Here is a 22,374-nt window from a genome sequence, read left to right on the forward strand (position 1 = left end):
GACCTTGTTTAGACTCATCTTTGACCCATCTTTTTCATGAGTCAAAATCGCCGAGCATTCGATAGCACATATAACTTTTCCGACTCTTACGTATAAGATATTTTTGACATTGTGTACCCTTGCATTAAATAGTAGACATTATTGTGTGTGTGTGTGTGTGTGTGTGTGTTCTGCCAGCCGCAGCCTGTTGTGTCTCGTGTTCCAGCGGCGGCGTGGAACGACTCGTGCGACTTTAGCGAGCAGTGCCTGGCCACCACGGACAAGACGGTCTGCAGGGCGGGACGCTGCGTCTGCATGTACCAGATGCGTGCCGAGCGGCAGGCGGACGGCTCCACCAAGTGCCTAGGTGAGTAGCGCAGCCGCGCTATAAGACATGCTGTCACCAGCACCGCCAGTAAAGGAATCAACCGAAAAAGGGCGAGCGCAGCCCTGGCCGATGCATGACTCGAAGGAAGATCCACCCGCTTTCAAGTCAGTCAGTTACATGTTCCCACAGATCAATCGAACGTTCGTTTCTGTCGAAATGGAACCGCGCGACCGCTACGGTCGCAGGTTCGAATCCTGCCACAGGCGTGGATGTGTGTGAAGTCCTTAGGTTACTTTGGTTTAAGTAGTTCTAAGTTCTAGGGGACTGATGACGTCAGACGTTAAGTCCCATAGTGCTCAGTGTGGTGGCCTTTAAATCGGCCGCGGTCCGTTAGTATACGTCGGACCCGCGTGTCGCCACTATCAGTGATTGCAGACCGAGCGCCGACACACGGCAGGTCTAGTCTCGAGAGACTCCCTAGCACTCGCCCCAGTGGTACAGCCGACTTTGCTAGCGATGGTTCACTGCCTACATACGCTCCGATTTGCAGAGACGACAGTTAAGCATAGCCTTCAGCTACGTCATTTGCTACGATCTAGTAAGGCGCCATATTCAGTTGCTATGTCTTCTAAACAGATAATATTGTGAATCATGTACCGTCAAGAGCGACGTTCATCATAATGGATTGAAGTTAAGTATGGAACTAATTGCGTCCGCTTTCTGAATTCTAATTCCTTGTCATGTTCCAGACCTCACGTCAGTATAGTTCTTCCCTCCTCACGCCAGCCTGCGTGAGCTAAAGCGTGTGCATTTCGGCCTCCTCTAGTAACACGTTGTTCGCTCTTCAGCCAACACAACACTCACAAGGGAACCTCCCCATCGCACCCCCCTCAGATTTAGTTATAAGTTGGCACAGTGGATAGGCCTTGAAAAATTGAACATAAGTCAATCGAGAAAACAGGGAGAAGTTATGTGGAACTGTGATAAAAACAAGCAAAATATACAAACTGAGCAGTCCATGTGTAACACAGCCAATATAAAGGAAAGCTTCAGCGCAGCAGCGCCGTGGTCACGTGGTTAGCGTGAGCAGCTGCGGAACCAGAGGTCCGTGGTTCAAGTCTTCCATCGAGTATGAATTTTACGTTCTTTATTTTCGCAAAGTTATGATCTGTCCGTTCGTTCATTGGCGACTCTGTTCACTGTAATAAGTTTAGTGTCTGTGTTTTGCGACCGCACCGCAAAACAGTGCGATTAGTAGGCGAAAGGACGTGCCTCTCCAATGGGAACAGAAAATATTTGATCGCAAGGTCATAGGTCAACCGATTCCTCCACAGGAAAACACGTCTGATATATTCTATACGACACTGGTGACGGCATGTGCGTCACATGACAGGAATATGTTGTCGACCCACGTAACTTGTACACGTGGCGAATGGGTAAAAAGATTATTCTATCTTTCCATGTTTGTTTAGGTGTAGCGTCCCCTTACTACGGCACAGTTACCTCGCATCGGACGGACGGACAGATAATAATTGTCTCAAAATAAAAAATTAAACTTCTCGCTCGAGGGAAGACTTGAATCAAGGACCTCTCGTTCCGCAGCTGCTCACGCTAACCACGGGACCACGACTCTCTTGACTTTGCACGATCCATGATGTCGCACATCTTACACATGGACTACTCAGTTTGGATATTTTGCTTATTTTTCTCATAATTCCACACAGCTTCTTCCTATTTTCTCGATTGATTTGTGTTCAGTTTTTCAAGGCCTATCCGCTGTGCCAACTTATAACTAAATCTGAGGGGGTGCGATGGGAAGCTTCCCTTGTAAGGTCTAGGGGACTGATGACCTCAGATGTTAAGTCCCATAGTCCTCATAGCCATTTGAACCATTTTTTTCTGTCGAAATGATGACGAACGAGTCAATTTACAGGATAGGTATGCACGACTAATTTTAACACCAATGCACATATATATTGTTCAATCCCTCTCATGCAACTAAACTTAAAAACATGGTTTTCTCCCTGTTTTCGTATATACAGGGTGGTCCACTGATCGTGACGGGGACAAGTATCTCACGAAATAAGCGTCAAACGAAAAAACTACAAACAACGAAAATTGTCTAGCATGAACGGGGAAACCAGATGGCGCTATGGTTGGCCTACTAGATGGCGCTATGGTTGGCCCGCTAGATGGCGCTGCCATAGGTCAAACGGATATCAACTGCGTTTATTTAAATAGGAACACCCATTTTTTACTACATATTCGTGTAGTACGTAAAGAAATATGAATGTTTTAGTTGGACCATTACTCCGCTTTGTGATAGATGGTGCTGTAATAGTCACAAAAATACGGCTCACAATTTTAGACAAACAGTTGTTAACAGGTAGGGTTACAGATGCAGAATGTTAAAAAAAGTTTTATTTAAAAAGCTTTAAGACTTATCACATAAATATTCGAACGCATTACTTTTCAGCATGAGTTAACATTGCAAAAAATGGCTCTGAGCACTATGGGACTTAAGATCTGAGGTTATAAGTCCCCTAGAACTTAGAACTACTTAAACCTAACTAACCTAAGAACATTACATACATCCATGCCCGAGGCAGGATTCGAACCTGCGACTGTAGCGATCGCGCGGTTCCAGGCTGTAGCGCCTAGAACCGCTCGGCCACAGCGGCCGGCTACAGGATATGTATGCACGACTAATTTTAACAACAATGCACATACAATTTTTTCAATCCCTCTCATGCAACTAACTTAAAAACAGGGTTTTCTCCCTGTTTTCATATATACAGAGTGGTCCATTGATTGTGACCAGCGTCAACAAGCGTCAAACGAAAAAACTACAAAGAACCAAACTTGTCTAGCTTGAAGGGGGAAACCAGATGCCGCTGTGGTTGGCCCGCGTGATGGGGCTGCCATAGGTCAAACGGATACCAACTGCATTTTCTAAATAGGAACCCCCATTTTTATTACATATTCCTGTAGTAAGTTAAGAAATTCGAATATTTTCGCTGGTCCACTTTTTTCGCTTTGTGATAGATGGCGTTGTAATAGTCACAAACATATCGCTCACAATTTCAGTCGAACAGTTGGTAACAGGTAGGATTTGTTAAATTAAAATACAGAACGTAGGTACGTTTGAACATTTTATTTCGGTAGTTCCAATGTGATACATGTACCTCTGCGAACTTATCATTTCTGATAACGCATGCTGTTACAACGTGATTACATGTAAATACCACATTAATGCAATAAACGCTCAAAATTATGTCCGTCAACCTCAATGCATTTGGCAATACGTGTATCGACATTCCTCTATGACATTCCTCTCAACAGCGAGCAGTTCGCCTTCCGTAATGTTCGCACATGCACTGAAAATGCGCTGACGGATGGTATCACACGTTGTCGGTGGATCACGATAGCAAATATCCTTCAACTTTACCCACAGAAAAAGATCCGGGGACGTCAGATCCGGTGAACGTGCGGGCCATGGTATGATGCTTCGACGACCGATCCACCTGTCATGAAATATGCTGTTCAATGCCGCTTCAACCGCACGCGAGCTATGTGCCGGACATCCATCATGTTGGAAGTACATCGCCATTCTGTCATGCTGAGAGACATCTTGTAGTAACATCGGTAGAACATTGCGCCATTTAGATTGCCATCGATAAAACTGGGGCCAATTTTCCTTCCTCCCATAATGCCGCACCATACATTAACCCGCCAAGGTCGCTGATGTTCTACCTGTCGCAGCCATCGCGGATTTTCCGTTGCCCAATAGTGCATATTATGACGGTTTACGTTACCGTTATGGTGAATGACGCTTCGTCGCTAAATACGTCACACGCAAAAAATCTGTCATCGTCCCGTAATTTCTCTTGTACCCAGTGGCAGAACTGTACAGGACGTTCAAAGTCGTCGCCATGCAATTCGTGGTTCATAGAAATATGGTACAGGTGCAATCGATGTTGATGTAGCATTCTCAACACCGACGTTTTTGAGATTCCCGATTCTCGCGCGATTTGTCTGCTACTGATGTGCGTTTAGCCGCCGCGATAGCAGCTAAAACAGCTACTTCGGCATCATCGTTTTTGCAGGTCGTTCTAGTATAATATATTTGTCCAATGAATAGCCGTTTATCATCTGCATTTCTTCTTGGTGTAGCAATTTTAATTGGCAGTAGTGTAGATATCACTATCTTCACAAACCAGCACCGGCACAGCGATACTGCTTACGGAAGGCATAGTACTGGAGGACGTCAGCTACTCATCATCGTCACGTGGAATGGCTGTGACAGTACCGCGAGTGAGGCTTACCAACATTCACACACCGTCAAACATGGGCAAACGAAGAGAAAGATCAGACTTCTTCATGGAAGGAATAGTGTTGATATTTCTAGGACGGGCACTCATTACGTCCTCGGCGTCGACATCCATTGTGTGCTGGTGCCACGTTATAGCCCATGCTGAAAATTGAGAACAGTGGTAGGAGACCTTCACTTGGTAAATTCTTGGGAACATGTCCATGGAGGCTAAGCCGGATATGTTCCTACGTAACTAACTACACCGCCAGCCGCATTGATCACATCTACGTCACTGGCTGGCTCAACCTGACATCCATGACACAGATCTATGGCCAGCGGCCATCACCGACATACGGTATACACTGAGATGGCAAAAGTCACGCGATACCTCCAAATACTTTGTCGGACCTCCTTTTGCCTGACGTCGCGGAGCAACTCCAACTGGCCTGGACTCAACAAGTCGCTGGAAGTCCCCTACACAAATACTGAGCCGTGCTGCCTCTATACTCACCCATAATTGCGAAAGTATTGCCGGTTGTAATGGTACTTGAATTACGTAACCATTATGGTACCTCAACTGAACCTCTCGATACCAGTAATATTCTACTGTATTTCTGTTAACTACTTAACGTATTTCTGAGACAACATTCAGATTTGATTTCATTTGTGATACATCGGTATGTTTATATTGCAATGATATTATTCTTATGTGTATTCTTTCTTTTGTCACTATGATGTTTGACGTACTTGTAACTCTGATTTTTTGGTGCGTAAGCGATTATTAGTTAGTTAGAGATTTAGAGAGTCGGACCTTGAGCAAGTCAAGTCTTGGACGTCATGTTGGAAAGACGCATAACGTAGTCGGCTTATAAAATGTGAACTTTAACAGTGACTGTGAGGAAGATGTTTTCAAGTATGTTTTGTATTGTTAAGTGATGTTTTGTGTTTACGTGATATTGCAATAAAAGCAATTAAAAGGAAGTGTAACTTAATGTCGGAGTGCTGATTTTTTTTTTTTTTTTACATCACTATTGCCCAGCTGAAGTGTAATCTTAAAGGATGGTTTGTGAAGCGCATCTATATAACTTTTGAATATAGCAGAATAAAACCTATGCCTTTTTGCATCCGAGCTTGGAATCATAAGCACCTAGATTTTCAACGATTGAGCCATGATTTCACGACGAGACCGGCGTGGGGAACACAAAAAGATGAGTGCCTAGTTGTTTCATTATTAGATGAAATGACTACTAACTGTGCTCTAATGACACCTGCCACATTATATGACTGTTGTTGCCCGAAAATGCAGTATTCAGCAGCGTGGGCAACGCCACAATCGTTATTAAATGCTGACCTTTGTTGTGGTAGGGTTGTTAGACGGTGCAGGATGTTATGCACGAACTGACTTCTCACAATTAGCTGTTAGATGGAATTAATGTTGAGCGGTCTGGATGACCAAATCATTCACCTGAATCGTCCAAAATGTTCTTCAAACCAGTAGCGAACAATTGTGACCATGCGACATGACACCGTTGTTTGGGAATATGACGTTCAGGAATTGCTGCAAATGGTCTCAAAGTAGCCGAATATAGCCATTTTCAGTCAATGATCGTTTCAGTTGGGCCAGGAGACCCAGTCCATTCCTCGTAAACACAAACCACACCATTACGGAGCTACCACCTGCTTGCATAGTGTCTTGTTAACAATTTGGAACCATGGCTTCGTGGAGTATGCGCCACTCTCGAACCCTGCCGTCAGCACTTGTCAGCTGAAATCTGGACTCGTGTTACCAGGCCACGGTTTTCCATTCGTCTAGAGTCCAACCCTTACGGTCACCAGCTCAGGATAAGACGCTGCAAGCGATGTAGTGCTGTTAGCAAAGGCACTCGCGTCGGTCGACTGCTGCCACAGCACCTCAACGCCAGATTTCACCGCACTGTCCCAACGGATACGCTTGTAGCGCGTTACACATAGACTTCTGCGGTTATTTAACGTAGTGTTGCTTGTCTGTTAGCACTGACACCTCTACGCAAAGGCTGCTCCTCTAGGTCTGCAACTGAAAGCCATCGACCACTGAGTTGTCCGTTGTGAAAGGTAACGCCTGAAATGTGACATTCACGGCACACTCTGGACACTGTGGATCTCGTAATATAAAATTCCTTAACCATTAGCCGACCCTTCTGGCCGAGCGGTTCCAGCTGGAACCGCGCGACCGCTACGGTCGCAGGTTCTAATCCTGCCTCGGGCATGGATGTATGTGATGTCCTTAGGTTAGTTATGTTTACCTAGTTCTAACTTCTAGGGGACTGATGACCTCAGATGTTAAGTCCCATAGTGCTCAGAGCCATTTCAACCTTAACCATTTCCGGAGGGGATTGTCCCATGTGTCTATCTCCAACTACCAATCCTCGTTAAATGTCTGTCAATTTCCATTCTGCTATAATAATCACGTCATAAATCTTTTCACCCGAATCACCTAGTACAAATGACATCTCCATCAATGTACGGCCATTTTATACCTCGTGTACGCAATACTACCGCCATCTGTATACAGGGTGTTACAGAAAGGTACGGCCAAATTTTCAGGAAACATTCTTCACACACAAAGAAAGAAAATATGTTATGTGGACATGTGTCCGGAAACGCTTACTTTCCATGTTAGAGCTCATTTTATTACTTTTCTTCAAATCACATTAATCATGGAATGGAAACACACAGTAACAGAACGTACCAGCGTGATTTCAAACACTTTGTTACAGGAAATGTTCAAAATGTCCTCCATTAGCGAGGATACATGCATCCACCCTCCGTCGCATGGAATCCCTGATGCGCTGATGCAGCCCTGGAGAATGGCGTACTGTATCACAGCCGTCCACAATACGAGCAACAAGAGTCTCAACATTTGGTACCGGGGTTACGTAGACAAGAGCTTTAAAATGACCCATAAATGAAAGTCAAGAGGGTTGAGGTCAGGAGAGCGTGGAGGCAATGGAATTGGTCCGTCTCTACCAATCCATCGGTCACCGAATCTGTTGTTGAGAAGCGTACGAACACTTCGATTGAAATGTGCAGGAGTTCCATCGTGCATGAACCACATGTGTCGTACTTGTAAAGGCACATGTTCTAGCAGCACAGGTAGAGTATCCCGTATGAAATCATGATAACGTGCTCCATTGAGCGTAGGTGGAAGAACATGGTGCCCAATCAAGACATCACGAACAATGCCTGCCCAAACGTTCACAGAAAATCTGTGTTGATGACGTGATTGCACAATTGCGTGCGGATTCTCGTCAGCCCACACATGTTGATTGTGAAAATTTACAATTTGATCACGTTGGAATGAAGCCTCATCCGTAAAGAGAACATTTGCACTGAAATGCGAATTGACACATTGTTGGGTGAACCATTCCCAGAAGTGTACCCGTGGAGGCCAATCAGCTGCTGATAGTGCCTGCACACGCTGTACATGGTACGGAAACAACTGGTTCTCCCGTAGCACTCTCCATACAGTGACGTGGTCAACGTTACCTTGTATAGCAGCAACTTCTCTGACGCTGACATTAGGGTTATCGTCCACTGCACGAAGAATTGCCTCGTCCATTGCAGGTGTCCTCGTCGTTGTAGGTCTTCCCCAGTCGCGAGTCATAGGCTGGAATGTTCCGTGCTCCCTAAGACGCCGATCAATTGCTTCGAACGTCTTCCTGTCGGGATACCTTCGTTCTGGAAATCTGTCTCGATACATACGTACTTCGTCACGGCTATTGCCCCGTGCTAATCCTTACATCAAATGGGCATCTGCCAACTCCGCATTTGTAAACACTGCACTGACTGCAAAACCACGTTCGTGATTAACACTAACCTGTTGATGCTACGTACTGATGTGCTTGATGCTAGTACTGTAGAGCAATGAGTCGCATGTCAACACAAGCACCGAAGTCAATATTACCTTCCTTCAATTGGGCCAACTGGCGGTGAATCGAGGATGTACGGTACATACTGACGAAACTAAAATGAGCTCTAACATGGAAATTAAACGTTTCCGGACACATGTCCACATAACATCTTTTCTTTATTTGTGTGTGAGGAATGTTTCCTGAAAGTTTGGCCGTACCTTCTTGTAACACCCTGTAGATGCGTACTTGTCTTGATCCACTCTGCCTTCCAGTATGACTAAATCACATTCCTCCGACTATAATGCTCCAGCCTGGACCCTTTCCTACCAGATGTTTCACGCAGTACACGCCAACAGCCATCTGTCCGACGGAGCGTAAAACTTGAATTATCTGAAAAGGCCACGTGTCGCCTCTCTGTGGACGTCCAGTTACGGCAGTGGCGCGCAGATTCCAGCCTTCGTCACAGGTGAACAGCAGTCAGCACGGGTGCACGGAGCAGGCGCCTGCTGCAGAGTCCCACGCGCGGCAACGGTCGTTGAGGAGACATTGTTGTAGCCGCTTGGTTCATCTGGGCAACCAGCTGCTCAACATTTGCACGTCTATTCGTCCGTACACATCTCCTTAGCTACGTTTTCCCTGTCATTTATGGACCGTGGTGCACCGTAGTTGCTACAGCGCCTGTTTTAGATAGCGTCATTTCGCCGTGCACTGCATACTTGAACCAAGACGGCAAGGAAACAGCTTACAAACTTAGCCGTTTCGTAAACTTTTTCACTCTTTTCCCGAAAGCCAATGTTAATTCCGTTTTGAACGTGAGATAAACCGCTCCATTTCCTCATTACGGCAACGACTGCACAAAAACTTCCTGTCACATTAAAAGTGTGTGCCGGACCGAGATGACATTAGAGACACATTATTACAAGAAAATGACAACAGCGAAATTATGTATACTCATCCAATTACAAAAATCTCGGTATAAAATATTCTACTTTCAGCTGTACTTGGTTCTGGCAGCCCTGTGAATGTAATTAGCGAGACAATGTAGAAGTGTGAACAGGCATCTGTTTGAAACTTTCTGGCAGATTAGAACTATGTGCCCGACCGAGACTCGAACTCGGGACCTTTTCCCTTTCGCGGGCAAGCGCTCTGCCAACTGAGCTATCGAAGCACGACTCACGCCTGCTTCTCTCAGCTTTACTTCTGCCAGTATCTCGTCTCCTACCTTCCAAACTTTACAGAAGCTCTTCTCCGAACCTGCAGAACTAGCACTCCTGAAAGAAAGGATATAGCGGAGACATGGAGACATGGAGACATGGAAGGTAGGAGACGAAATACTGGCAGAAGTAAAGCTGTGAGTACTCTCTGTGAGTCGTGCTTCGGTAGCTCAGTTGGTAGAGCAGTTGCCCGTGAAAATATGTTATGTGGGCATGTGTCCGGAAACGCTTACTTTCCATGTTAGAGCTACTTTTATTACTTTTCTTCAAATCACATTAATCATGGAATGGAAACACACAGCAACAGAACGTACCAGCGTGACTACAAACATATTGTTACAGGAAATGTTCAAAATGTCCTCCGTTAGCGAGGATACATGCATCCACCCTCCGCCGCATGGAATCCCTGATGCGCTGATGCAGCCCTAGAGAATGGCGTACTGTATCACAGCCGTCCACAATACGAGCAACAAGAGTCTCAACATTTGGTACCGGGGTTACTTAGACGAGAGCTTTAAAATGACCCATAAATGAAAGTCAAGAGGGTTGAGGTCAGGAGAGCGTGGAGGCAATGGAATTGGTCCGTCTCTACCAATCCATCGGTCACCGAATCTGTTGTTGAGAAGCGTACGAACACTTCGACTGAAATGTGCAGGAGTTCCATCGTGCGTGAACCACATGTGTCGTACTTGTAAAGGCACATGGTCTAGCACCACAGGTAGAGTATCCCGTATGAAATCATGATAACGCGCTCCATTGGGCGTAGGTGGAAGAAACTAAAATGAGCTCTAACATGGAAATTAAGCTTTTCCGGACACATGTCCACATAATATCTTTTCTTTATTTGTCTGTGAGGAATGGTTCCTGGAAGTTTGGCCGTACCTTTTTGTAACTCTCTGTATGTGCATATCGCTATCCATGACTTTTGTTATCTCAGCGTAAATATTTCATTCGTTCTCAAAGCTCTACATTTTCCGAAGTATTACATGTACAAATATAATTGATGAAAATACTAACGCGAATTCTTTACAGACCAATGGAAAAACTGGTAGAAGCTGACCTCGGGGAAGATCAGTTTGGATTCCGTAGAAATGTTGGAACACGTGAGGCAATACTGACCCTACGACGTATCTTAGAAGAAAGATTAAGGAAAGACAAACCTACGTTTCTAGCATTTGTAGACTTAGAGAAAGCTTTTGACAATGTTGATTGGAATACTCTCTTTCAAATTCTAAAGGTGGCAGGGGTAAAATACAGGGAGCGAAAGGCTATTTACAATTTGTACAGAAACCAGATGGCAGTTATAAGAGTCGAGGGACTTGAAAGTGAAGCAGTGGTTGGGAAGGGAGCGAGACAGGGTTGTAGCCTCTCCCCGATGTTATTCAATCTATATATTGACCAAGCAGTAAAGAAAACAAATGAAAAATTCGGAGTAGGTATTAAAATCCACGGAGAAGAAATAAAAACTTTGAGGTTCTCCCATGACATTGTAATTATGTCAGAGACAGCAAAGGACTTGGAAGAGCAGTTGAACGGAATGGACAGTGTCTTGAAAGGAGGGTATAACATGAACATCAACAAAAGCAAAACGAGGATAATGGAATGTAGTCGAATTAAGTCGGGTGATGCTGAGGGAATTAGATTAGGAAATGAGAGGCTTAAGGTAGTAAAGGAGTTTTGCTATTTGGGGAGCAAAATAACTGACGGTGTTCGAAGTAGGACATAAAATGTAGACTGGCAATGGCAAGGAAAGCGTTTCTGAAGAAGTGTGCTTTGTTAACATCGAGTATAGATTTAAGGGTCAGGAAGTCATTTCTGAAAGTATTTGTATGGAGTGTAGCCATGTATGGAAGTGAAACATGGACGACAAATAGTTTGGACAAGAAGAAAATAGAAGCTTTCGAAATGTGGTGCTACAGAAGAATGCTGAAGGATGGACGATAAATAGTTTGGAGAAGAAGAGCATAGAAGCTTTCGAAATGTGGTGCTACAGAAGAATGCTTAAGATTATATATATAATGTTCAGCATTCTTCTATAGCATCACATTTCGAAAGCTTCTATGCTCTTCTTGTCCAAACTATTTATCGTCCATGTTTCACTTCCATACATGGCTACACTCCATACAAATACCTGTACTTTCAGAAACGGCTTCCTGACATTTAAATCTATACTCTATGTTAAGAAATGTTTCTTCTTCAGAAACGCTTTCCTTGCCATTGCCAATCTACATTTTATATCCTCTCTACCTCGACCATCGTCAGTTATTTTGCTCCCCAAATAGTACCTACTGCAACCTATATCTTTCTGAATCTGTTTAGTGTATTCATCTCTTGGTCTCCCTCTACGATTTTTACCCTCCACGCTGCCCTCCAAAACTAAATTGGTGATCCCTTGATGCCTCAGAATATGTCCTACCAACCGATATCTTCTTCTAGTCAAGTTGTGCCACAAGCTCCTCTTCTCCCCAATCCTATTCAATGCCTCCTCTTTAGTTATGTGATCTGCCCATATAATCTTCAGCATTCTTCTGTAGCACCACATTTCGAAAGCTTCTATTCTCTTCTTGTCCAAACTATTTATCGTCCATGTTTCACTTCCATACATGGCTACACTCAATACAAATACTTTCAGAAACGACTTCCTGACATTTAAATCTATATGTTAAGAAATGTTTCTTCTTCAGAAACGCTTTCCTTGCCATTGACAATCTACATTTTATATCCTCTCTAACTCGACCATCGTCAGTTATTTTGCTCCCTAAATAGCAAAACTCCTTTACTACTTTAAGTGTCTCATTTCCTAATCTAATTCCCTCAGCATCACACGACTTAATTCGACTACATTCCATTATCCTCGTTTTGCTTTTGTTGATGTTCATCTTATACCCTCCTTTCAAGACACTGTCCATTCCGTTCAACTGCTCTTCCAAGTCCTTTGCAGCCTCTGACAGAATTACAATGTCATCGGCGAACCTCGAAGTTTTTATTTCTTCTCCATGGATTTTAATACCTACTCCGAACTTTTCTTTTGTTTCCTTTATTGTTTGCTCAATATACAGATTGAATGACTTCGGGGAGAGGCTACAACCCTGTCTCACTCCCTTCCCAACCACTGCTTACCTTTCATGTCCCTCGACTCTTATAACTGCCATCTGATTTCTGTACAAATTGTAAATAGCCTTTCGCTCTCTGTATTTTACCCCTGCCACCTTCAGAATTTGAAAGAGAGTATTCCAATCAACATTGTCAAAAGCTTTCTCTAAGTCTACAAATGGTAGAAACGTAGGTTTGTCTTTCCTTAATCTTTCTTCTAAGATACGTCGTGGGGTCAGTATTGCCTCACGTGTTCCAACATTTCTACGGAATCCAAACTGATCTTCTATCAGTTTTTCCATTGGTCTGTAAAGAATTCGCGAAATTATTATTATTAAATTATTATATTATTATTATTATTATTAAATTAATAATTATATGTTATTATTATTATTATTATTACTACTACTAAATTATTATTAACTTAATAATTAAATTATTGGTAAATCCAGAACTTTGAAAGCGAATGACTCATTTATAGTAGCGCTATATATCCGTGGTCCGCAGCTCGTGGTCTCGCGGTAGCGTTCTCGCTTCCCGAGCACGGGGTCCCGGGTTCGATTCCCGGCGGGGTCAGGGATTTTTCACCTGCCTCGTGATGACTGGGTGTTTGTGTCGTCTTCATCATCATCATCAATCATCCCCATTACGGTCGGAGGAAGGCAATGGCAAACCACCTCCACTAGGACCTTGGCTAGTGTGGCGGCGCGGGTCTCCCGCGTCGCTCCCCTACGCTCGGTAAACGGAGTATGGGACTCATCATCATCATCATCATCATATATCCGTGCGGAGATCGCTGTACTGCTGTAGGACTGAATGGTAGACTTTGGCAGCGTCGCAGGACGCCTTCCTTCGTTTCGTGCGCGACTCGGCTGAGCTGGAGTGATCACTTACTCGAGCAGCAGCGGGAACGACCCCTCCCCTCCCCTTAGCTGCGCATAATCGTGAAAATGCGTCCGTGCCGTGGGCCACGTTTGCGACGCACGCCATCACGCTATATGCCGTGACGCTGTTGCTGTCGGCAAGGGAACTGTTGATCGATAGACGCGGATCAAACCTGTGAAACGTTGTATAATAGTAAAATATCGTTTTTAATTTGTCTTCGCCCGCATCGCTTTGACCTGTAACAATTCTGTGTTCCGTAGCGCAAGCTTCATCTGCTTGACAGTAGGACGTAGAAAATATGAAACAAATTTACCTATTTTACGTAGATGTTTTTAAATGGTTCTGATAGGTTTTATTTATTAAGACAGAAGGTTTGAATTAGCACAACTTTTAATAATTTTGATGCGCGTGTGTATGTATCCATGGCTTTTAATGTACGCGAGTGTCTGGCACATACCACAAGTGCCCTCTCTCGGCGAAACTGTCTGCCCTAGGGCTTTCACACCCTCGTCACGACAGTTCACAGGCGAACTACTGATGCTAAGCTGTGTTCGCATCGACCCTCTGTCCACAATCATGTTGTATAAATGCAGATGATGTTTTAACTACTGACGACGCCTTTGGCACAATCGTTTTATGAATATCCATAGCAGGATGTGATTTTACTTAAGTGACTAAAAGTTTTTGTGCCTGTAATACTCTCGTTATTTTACAGTTACTTAAGCTATAGTGATTTTTTTTTTTGTTTCTCATTTCCGATGCTAAGTTTTTGCCACTGAAAGTGTCTTCCTGTTCATGGTATTTTACTTCTGAAGAAGGTATATTTAGATATACCGAAACCGTGGTCAAGAATTTTAACAAATCATCTTTATCCTGCAACTGTCTTGGCCGTCATTTACCGTGAAGAATTTCAACAGTTGCTGTTTCAGCCATGTTTAAAATCTTAACTTTTGTGGCACTCAGATAAATGCTGAAGTCCAAACAGTGCACAAGAAACAGCGTTAACAGTCTCCTCTTGACATTCAACTGCCTGCTAACATATCTTTTGTGTTTACACCTGTTCCGTGGATCATGCTCGCAACATCTTGCTGTGATGCAGAACATGACAACAAAATGGCTTCGAGGTAGCCATTTATATAACTAATTTCTTGATTCTTGAGCTATAGAAAAATTTGATGAGTGTACCATAACAAAGTAAATACCATTTATTCAGAAATACATCTAGAGGGTAGGAGTTCTCGAGCGGAAATGATTTCAGTTTTCTTTTAAAACTTTCGTTAGCTGCCAGCACCTCTAATGAACATCGCAGTAAGTGTAACCTACTGCGTATAACAAGGCGAAAATCCCAAATTAATGTACGAGTACAAAATAAATGCCTAGTCATTGGAAGCGGTAACTTCCGTCAAGTACATGGGTGTGACTATTCGAAATGATCTCAAATGGAATGATCAGATTACACAAGTAACGGGTAAGTCGAACTCTAGATTGCGGTTTAATGGTAGTTTCCTGAAGCGATGCAGTCCTTCAACAAAGGAAATAGCTTTCAATACGTTAGTTCGTCCAGTCTTGGAGTATTGTTCGTCTGCATAGGAGCCTTACCATTTGGTTCTGATTAAAGGGATTGATAACGTCCAAAGAAGAGCGCCAAGATTTGTGACTGGTACATATAGCCATCGCGAGAGCGTTAAAAAACTCATAGAAAGTAGGAAGTGGGACACACTTGCACATAGACGGCGCGCTAAACGGAAGGGGTTGCTCACTAAATTCCGAAATCCGATCTTCGCCGAGGATGTAGAGCATCTATTATTACCACCAACTTTCAAATCGCGCAATGATCACCATTCAAAGATAAGGGAAATAAGAGCTCGTACTGAGGCGCTCAGGCAGTTGTTTATCTCTTGCGCGATCCGCGAGTGGAACAGAGGGGGGATATGACTTTGGCGCGAATTGTGCCCTCCGCCACACACCGCTTGGTGGCTAGCGGAGTAAATATGTAGATGTACATGTAGGAGGTGGTCAAATATTTTTATAGCTACATACCTCGTTCCTTTCCGTGCAAGAATAAAGTAAAATTGTGGACAACGGAGACAGATTTTGTTCCTAGTGGTGTATTTATGAAATGCACTATTATCATGAAATTGTGGTTCAAATTGTTCAAATGGCTCTGAGCACTATGGGACTTAACATCTGTGGTCATCTCAGTCTCAGAAGACGACTTGCGCGAGAACTACAAGACATACGGAAAAAATGGCACTGACAAGGAATCGTATAAATTCCAGACACCCTGACGTTTCTAACTTGAAGTGATGTCTTAAGAAGAAAGAAAGGCCATTGGCAGGACAGCAGTCCGAGCCATCGATCCAGTTCTGAATGTTCAAATGTGTGTGAATTCCTGAGGGACAAAACTGCTGAGGTCATTGCTCCCTAGACTGAAACTACCTTAAATTAACTTACGCTAAGAACAACACATACACCCATGCGCGAGGGAGATCTCGAACGTTCTGCGAGAGGGGCCGCGCAATCCGTGACATGGCGCCTCTAACCGCGCGGCCACTCCGGTACGACGCTTTTGTGGCTTTCGGAAAGTACAGCTTTTAAACTTTTGAGCGCAGGTTGTTTCTCACTCACTCTGGTCCGCTGCAACCGCCTAATACCCGAGCGTGGGACACCCGTTTGTATTCCTTGGAAACGGACAACGTAACACGAAGAATAAAGTTCTCCAAACGCTTTCACTCTTTAGCACTGATTATACGTAACGCGCAATTAGTTGCACGATCCTCGATTGCAACGCGATTTTTGAGTAGAATTTCAAAAAACTAGAATCCATAGCACAATATTGGCAATTCTTTTGTAGTATTCCACCCCTCATTACCTTCAGAGTAAATGCAACAAACAGTATATGGACGAAGTTTTTGTTTATTTCTTTCATTTGCAAATTTTGTTTGACATTTTGCTTCTAGGAATTCTGAAACTTATAATTCAAAAGTCTTAAGCACTCCTAGAATTTTCCAGTTTTTTTTCGATGTCTACATTTATTATTGCAAATAATAGCAACAGAAAACAGATCAGCAGTTTTTTCAGAAACCGGTTATTTTGAGCGATTTTAACATTTATGTTAGACTGGAGATGGAAAAATCCAGTATAACGGAAAACCAGTCGTTTCAGCCATAACCACCATCCGTACTGGAGCGACAGCAATATAACATGTTTACGATACTCTGTTGTATTGGCCCGTGCAATACGGAGTGCTGGTTGGCCACTTTACATTTGGCGCATTTTGGGTCACACAGATGTAGCTAACATGTCGAATTTGTCTTGTATGATACACGTAGAACCAAATTTCAAGCCATCTGGTGTGCCTAAAAAGACGGTTTGTATTACATGAAGCATCTCTGTAGTTAATTTGTCAGTAAATCTCTTACTTTTCACATGTTTTCGGATTGTCCCGTGTTCGCTTCGCAGTGTTTCTGAGTCTGTCTTTAGGATATTATTCGGTAAAATAATTGGCAGCCAATGCTGTACAATCGCAACAAAGTCTTGAGATTTTCAGTTGACTCTTTTATTGGAACATGTTACGCGTTTCGGGATTACACCCACCTTCATACATCACAAACTTCAACTTCAATAACATATGTTATTCGACACTTTCTTTGAGTTGCCAAGTCTGTACGCCTGGTTGGTTAGGAAGGAGTTGAAGTTTGTTATGTCTGAAGATGGGTGTAATCCCGAAACGCGTAACATGTTCTAATAGAAGAGTCAATTGACCATCTCATGACTTTATTGCAACTGTACAGCGCCGGCCGGTGTGGCCGGGCGGTTCTAGGCGCTTCAATCTGGAACCGCGCGACCGCTACAGTCGCAGGTTCGAATCCTGCCTCGGCATGGATGTGTGTGATGCCCTTAGGTTAGTTAGGTTTAAGTAGTTCTAAGTTCTAGGGGACTGAAGACCTCAGATATTAAGTCCCATAGTGCTCAGAGCCATTTGAGCCAACTGTACAGCATTGGCTGCCAATTATTGACATAAAAAACAGGCCTCAGGCGCGTTTTTGTATCCCATATATGATTATTCGGTAAAATAAACTGAGTATCTGCCGTCGTATAGCCTGGCATCACAGCTTGATAACGAACTGGTTTTCTTTACGCTGCTGCCCGTAGCTATTGCGATACTTTGAAATTAAGTAAAACACAGAGCATATTTTGAAAAGTATTCAGTAAAATACGTATTCGCTGGCCAGTTTACGTCTGGGGCATTTTGGGTCGTAACATATCAAAATTGTTTTTAACGCTGGGAGGACAGCACTACCTGCTTCCAGTCCTCAGTAAATACGTGTTTTATTTGTAAGTCGTTTGCAGTAAAGGTGGCAACGACGCGTCACAGGCGAGGCTCTTGCTGCCTTCTGTATCTTTTTACTTCTGTCGCCCCTGAGGGAACACGAGTGTCGGATGGATAACGGCCGCGCCGCCCCACTTTTCCTGCGACATATAGTGCTGCCTCAGTGAGAACCGTGCCTAGGAAGATTTACGGCACTGTGGCTGAGTGGAGCAGCGGCATACAACTCCAATGGCCTCGATAGGTGGTGCAGCTTTTTCGGCACAGCCAATCTAGTCAACGATGCAGGAAAAGCATTCGCGGTTGCAAATATCCACCACCTTCGGCTGTAAATTGGAATGACAACAACGAAAATTTGTGTCGGATCGGGACGCGAACCCATATTTCCCACTTTTCGCGAGCGATCGTCTTAACTGTTTCGGCCATCCGTGCACGAATCACGGTCAGACCCAAACTACCATACCTCGACGTCCATGTGTCTCAACTTGCGCTCGTTAGGTATGTTTCCTTCCAGGAAGGTACTTATTTGAGTCGAGGATTCAGTCTGGAACCACGCGACCGCTACGGTCGCAGATTCGAATCTTGCCTCGGGCATAGATGTGTGTGATGTCCTTAGGTTAGTTAGGTCTAAGTAGTTCTAAGTTCTAGGGGACTGATGACCTCAGATGTCAAGTCCCATAGTGCTCAGAGCCATAGAAACCATTAGAGTCGATGGCCCGGTATTGGCGAATAAATAGGAAATAGCAGTGCCTGTGTAAATACTAAGTATGCATGCATATTCGAATGAACTTTGCATCGTACCTCTTCGTAACACTACCAATGTTACTGGGGAGTCAGCAATAGTCAGCAAACGTCATCGTGTTCAGGGTGACTACATCATCGCAAACAAAAGCAAACGTAGCACACGGAATAAGAGATCACAAAAATGTTGTATATACAGTACTGGCCATTAAAATTGCTACACCACGAAGATGACGTGCTACAGACGCGAAATTTAACCGACAGGAAGAATATGCTGTGGTATGCAAATGATTAGCTTTTTAGAGCATTCACACAAGGTTGGCGCCGGTGGCGACACCTACAACGTGCCGACATGAGGAAAGTTTCCAACCGATTTCTCATACACAAACAATAGGTGGCCGGCGTTGCCTGGTGAAACGTTGTTTTGATGCCTCGTGTAAGGAGGAGAAATGCGTACCATCACGTTTCCGACTTTGATAAAGGTCGTATTGAAGGCTATCGAAATTGCGGTTTATTGTATCGCGACATTACTGCTCGCGTTGGTCGAGATCCAATGACTATTAGCAGAATATGGAATCGCCGTGCTGTATCCAAACGCGCTCGCATCACTAGCAGTAGAGATGACAGGCATCTTATCCGCATGGCTGTAACGGATCGTGCAGCCACGCCTCGATCCCTGAGTTAACACAAGGGGACATTTTCAAGACAACAACCACCTGCACGAACAGTTCGACGACGTATGCAGCAGCACGGACTATCAGCTCGGAGACCATGGCTGCGGTTACCCTTGACGCTGCATCACAGACAGGAGCGCCTTCGATGGTGTACTCAACGATAAACCTGGGTGCACGAATGGCAAAACGTCATGTTTTCAGATGAATCCAGGTTCCGTTTCCAGCATCATGATGGTCGCATCCGTGTTTGGCGACATCGCGGTGAACGCACATTGGAAGCGTGCATTCGTCATCGCCACACTGCCGTATCACCAGGTGTGATGGTATGGCGTTCCATTGGTTACACGTCTTGGTCACCTCTTGTTCGCATTGACGGCACTTTGAACAGTGGACATTACATTTCAGATGTGTTCCGACCCGTGGCTCTACCCTTCAATCGATCCCTGCGTAACCAGCAGGATAATGCACGACCGCATGCTGCAGGTGCTGTACGCGCCTTTCTGGATACAGAAAATGTTCCACTGCTGCCCTGGCCAGCACATTCTCCAGATCTCTCACCAATTGAAAACGTCTCGTCAATGGTGGCCGAGCAACAGGCTCGTCACAATACGCCAGTCACTACTCTTCATGAACTGTGGTATCGTGTTGAAGCTGCATGGGCAGCTGTACCTGTACACGCCATCCAAGCTCTGACTCAATGCTCAGGCGTATCAAGGCCTTTATTACGGCCAGAGGTGGTTGTTCTGGGTACTGATTTCTCAGGATCTATGCACCCAAATTGCGTGAAAATGTAATCACATGTCAGTTCTAGTGTAATATATTTGTCCAATGAATACCTGTTTATCATCTGCATTTCTTCTTGGTGTAGCAATTTTAATGGCCAGTAGTGTAACTGTGTTTTCAAATCGTTTAAACATTTACTTCCGTCAGACAAGGCGCCATAACCCTTCTCACAGTAAGCCAGCACACCTCCGATTCCTTAAAGAATCGAACTCTCATGCATAAAACATGTTCAACCGTCTGATTACTTTACAAATTAGGTAATTAAACATTTTTCGACGATGAGAATATAAATAAGAATAAGTTTAGTAAAGATTTGACATTATGTTTACATTTTATTGTAAGTCGCTAAGTACGCTCATTATCAAACAGTTGATGAGTGCAGTCAAGGATATTTCAGCACCATTTCAAGCAAAAGCTAGTTTCTCACTTATCTCCATGTTTGTGACGTCATATCTCCAGAACCGTGTGTCGTGATATAATTTTGCACATACATTCAGCGGTGTACGTGAATATTGTCTGCCTAATGTATTGCGAACGGAACTAGTAGTATGGAAGTAATAAATTAAAACGTCATGCCGCGTCAGAAGTCTCACTGCAAGACCTACAAAATTTAGTAGGCGATGAACTTTTTTCCTTTCCTTGTTTTGTGGAGGCGTCAACGAGAAATACATTCATGTCGCCAGAATGAGATTTTTCACTCTACAGCGGAGTGTGCGCTGAAACTCCCTGGCGGATTAAAACTGTGTGACGGACCGAGACTCGAACTCGGGACCTTTGCGTTTTGTGGGCACGTACTCTACCATCTGAGCTACCCAAGCACAATTAACGCCGCGTCCTCACAGCTTTACTTCTGCCAATACCTCGTCTCCTACTTTCCAAACTTCAGAGAAGCTCTCCTGCGAACCTTGCAGAACTAGCACCCCTGGAAGAAAAGATATTGCGGAGACTTGGCTGTGAGGAGGGGGCGTGAGTCGTGCTTGGGTAGCTCAGATGGTAGAGCACTTGCCCGCGAAAGGTAAAGGTCCCGAGTTCGAGTCTCGGTCCGGCACACAGTTTTAATCTGCCAGAAAGTTTCATATCAATGCACACTCCTCCGCAGAGTGAAAATCTCATTCTGGAAACATCCCCCAGGCTGTGACTAAGCCATGTCTGCGCAGTATCCTTTCTTCCAGGAATGCTAGTTCTGCAAGGTTTGCAGCAGAGCTTCTGTGAAGTTTGGAAAGTAGGAGCGGAGGTACTGTTGGAAGTAAAGCTGTGAAGACGGGGCGTGAGTCATGCTTGGGTAGCTCAGATTGTAGAGCACTTGCGCGCGAAAGGCAAAGGTCCCGAGTTCGAGTTTCGGTCCGGCACACAATTTTAACCTGCCAGGAAGTTTCACATTCATGAAGGTTCTAAATTATGTGTTAAGTCTGTTGGGAGTCGCTAAGCGCTCTGCATTCTCAAATACTAGATGAATATAACGTTGTTAATTTGCCTTAACGCGTAGCTACAGTTTCTAGCTGTAATACGAGTCTTGTTGTGTTGAACCTTTAACGTATGATTATATCTCTCGATGATCAGATCTAGATAGCGTTTTAAATTTTTAAATTGGAACAGTAATTGTATGAAATATTGAGAATCAAATTTTTGTTGCCCCTCGCTGCTGTTAGATAGCCAACTGGCAACTGGGACCATGAACTATGAATCATGAACTGGTTTCGCGTTCAGTAGACGGGAGTTAGTATGTGCCAACGGTGGTTTGGGCCACTCGGTGTTCAAATGGTTTTGAGCACTATGGCACTTAACATCTGAGGTCACGAGTCCCCTAGACCGTAGAGCTACTTAAACCCAACTAACCTAAGGACACACACACACCCATGCCCGAGACAGGCAGCGGGAAAAATGAACATCTAAACCTTTGTTTTCGAGCTCTGATTTCTATTATTTTATTTTGATGATCATTCCTACCTATGTAGGTTGGGCTCAACAAAATATTTTCGCATTAGGAAGAGAAAGTTGTTGTCTGAAATTTCTTAAATAGATCTCGCCGTAACGACAAACGTCTTAGCTTTAATGACTTCCGTCCCAACTCGCGTATCATATCTGCCACACTCTCTCCGCTATTACGTGGTAATACAAAACGAGCTGCCCTTTCGGTGTCCTCCG

General features: G+C 44.2%; 1 protein-coding gene across 3 annotated transcripts in view; it reads left to right on the top strand.

Moving 5' to 3' along the window:
- LOC126293481 (platelet endothelial aggregation receptor 1) overlaps positions 1-22,374 on the top strand; it is an 800,502-nt gene that overhangs the window by 644,999 nt on the left and 133,129 nt on the right. For all 3 annotated transcript variants that reach the window (XM_049986725.1, XM_049986726.1, XM_049986727.1), the window contains exon 5: positions 206-346. In XM_049986725.1, coding sequence (XP_049842682.1) covers positions 206-346 — 141 coding nt within the window. The remainder of the gene's footprint in view (positions 1-205; positions 347-22,374) is intronic.

This window comes from Schistocerca gregaria, chromosome 10 (genome assembly GCF_023897955.1).
Source record: "Schistocerca gregaria isolate iqSchGreg1 chromosome 10, iqSchGreg1.2, whole genome shotgun sequence".
In the NCBI taxonomy this organism is placed as follows: Eukaryota; Metazoa; Arthropoda; class Insecta; order Orthoptera; family Acrididae; genus Schistocerca; species Schistocerca gregaria.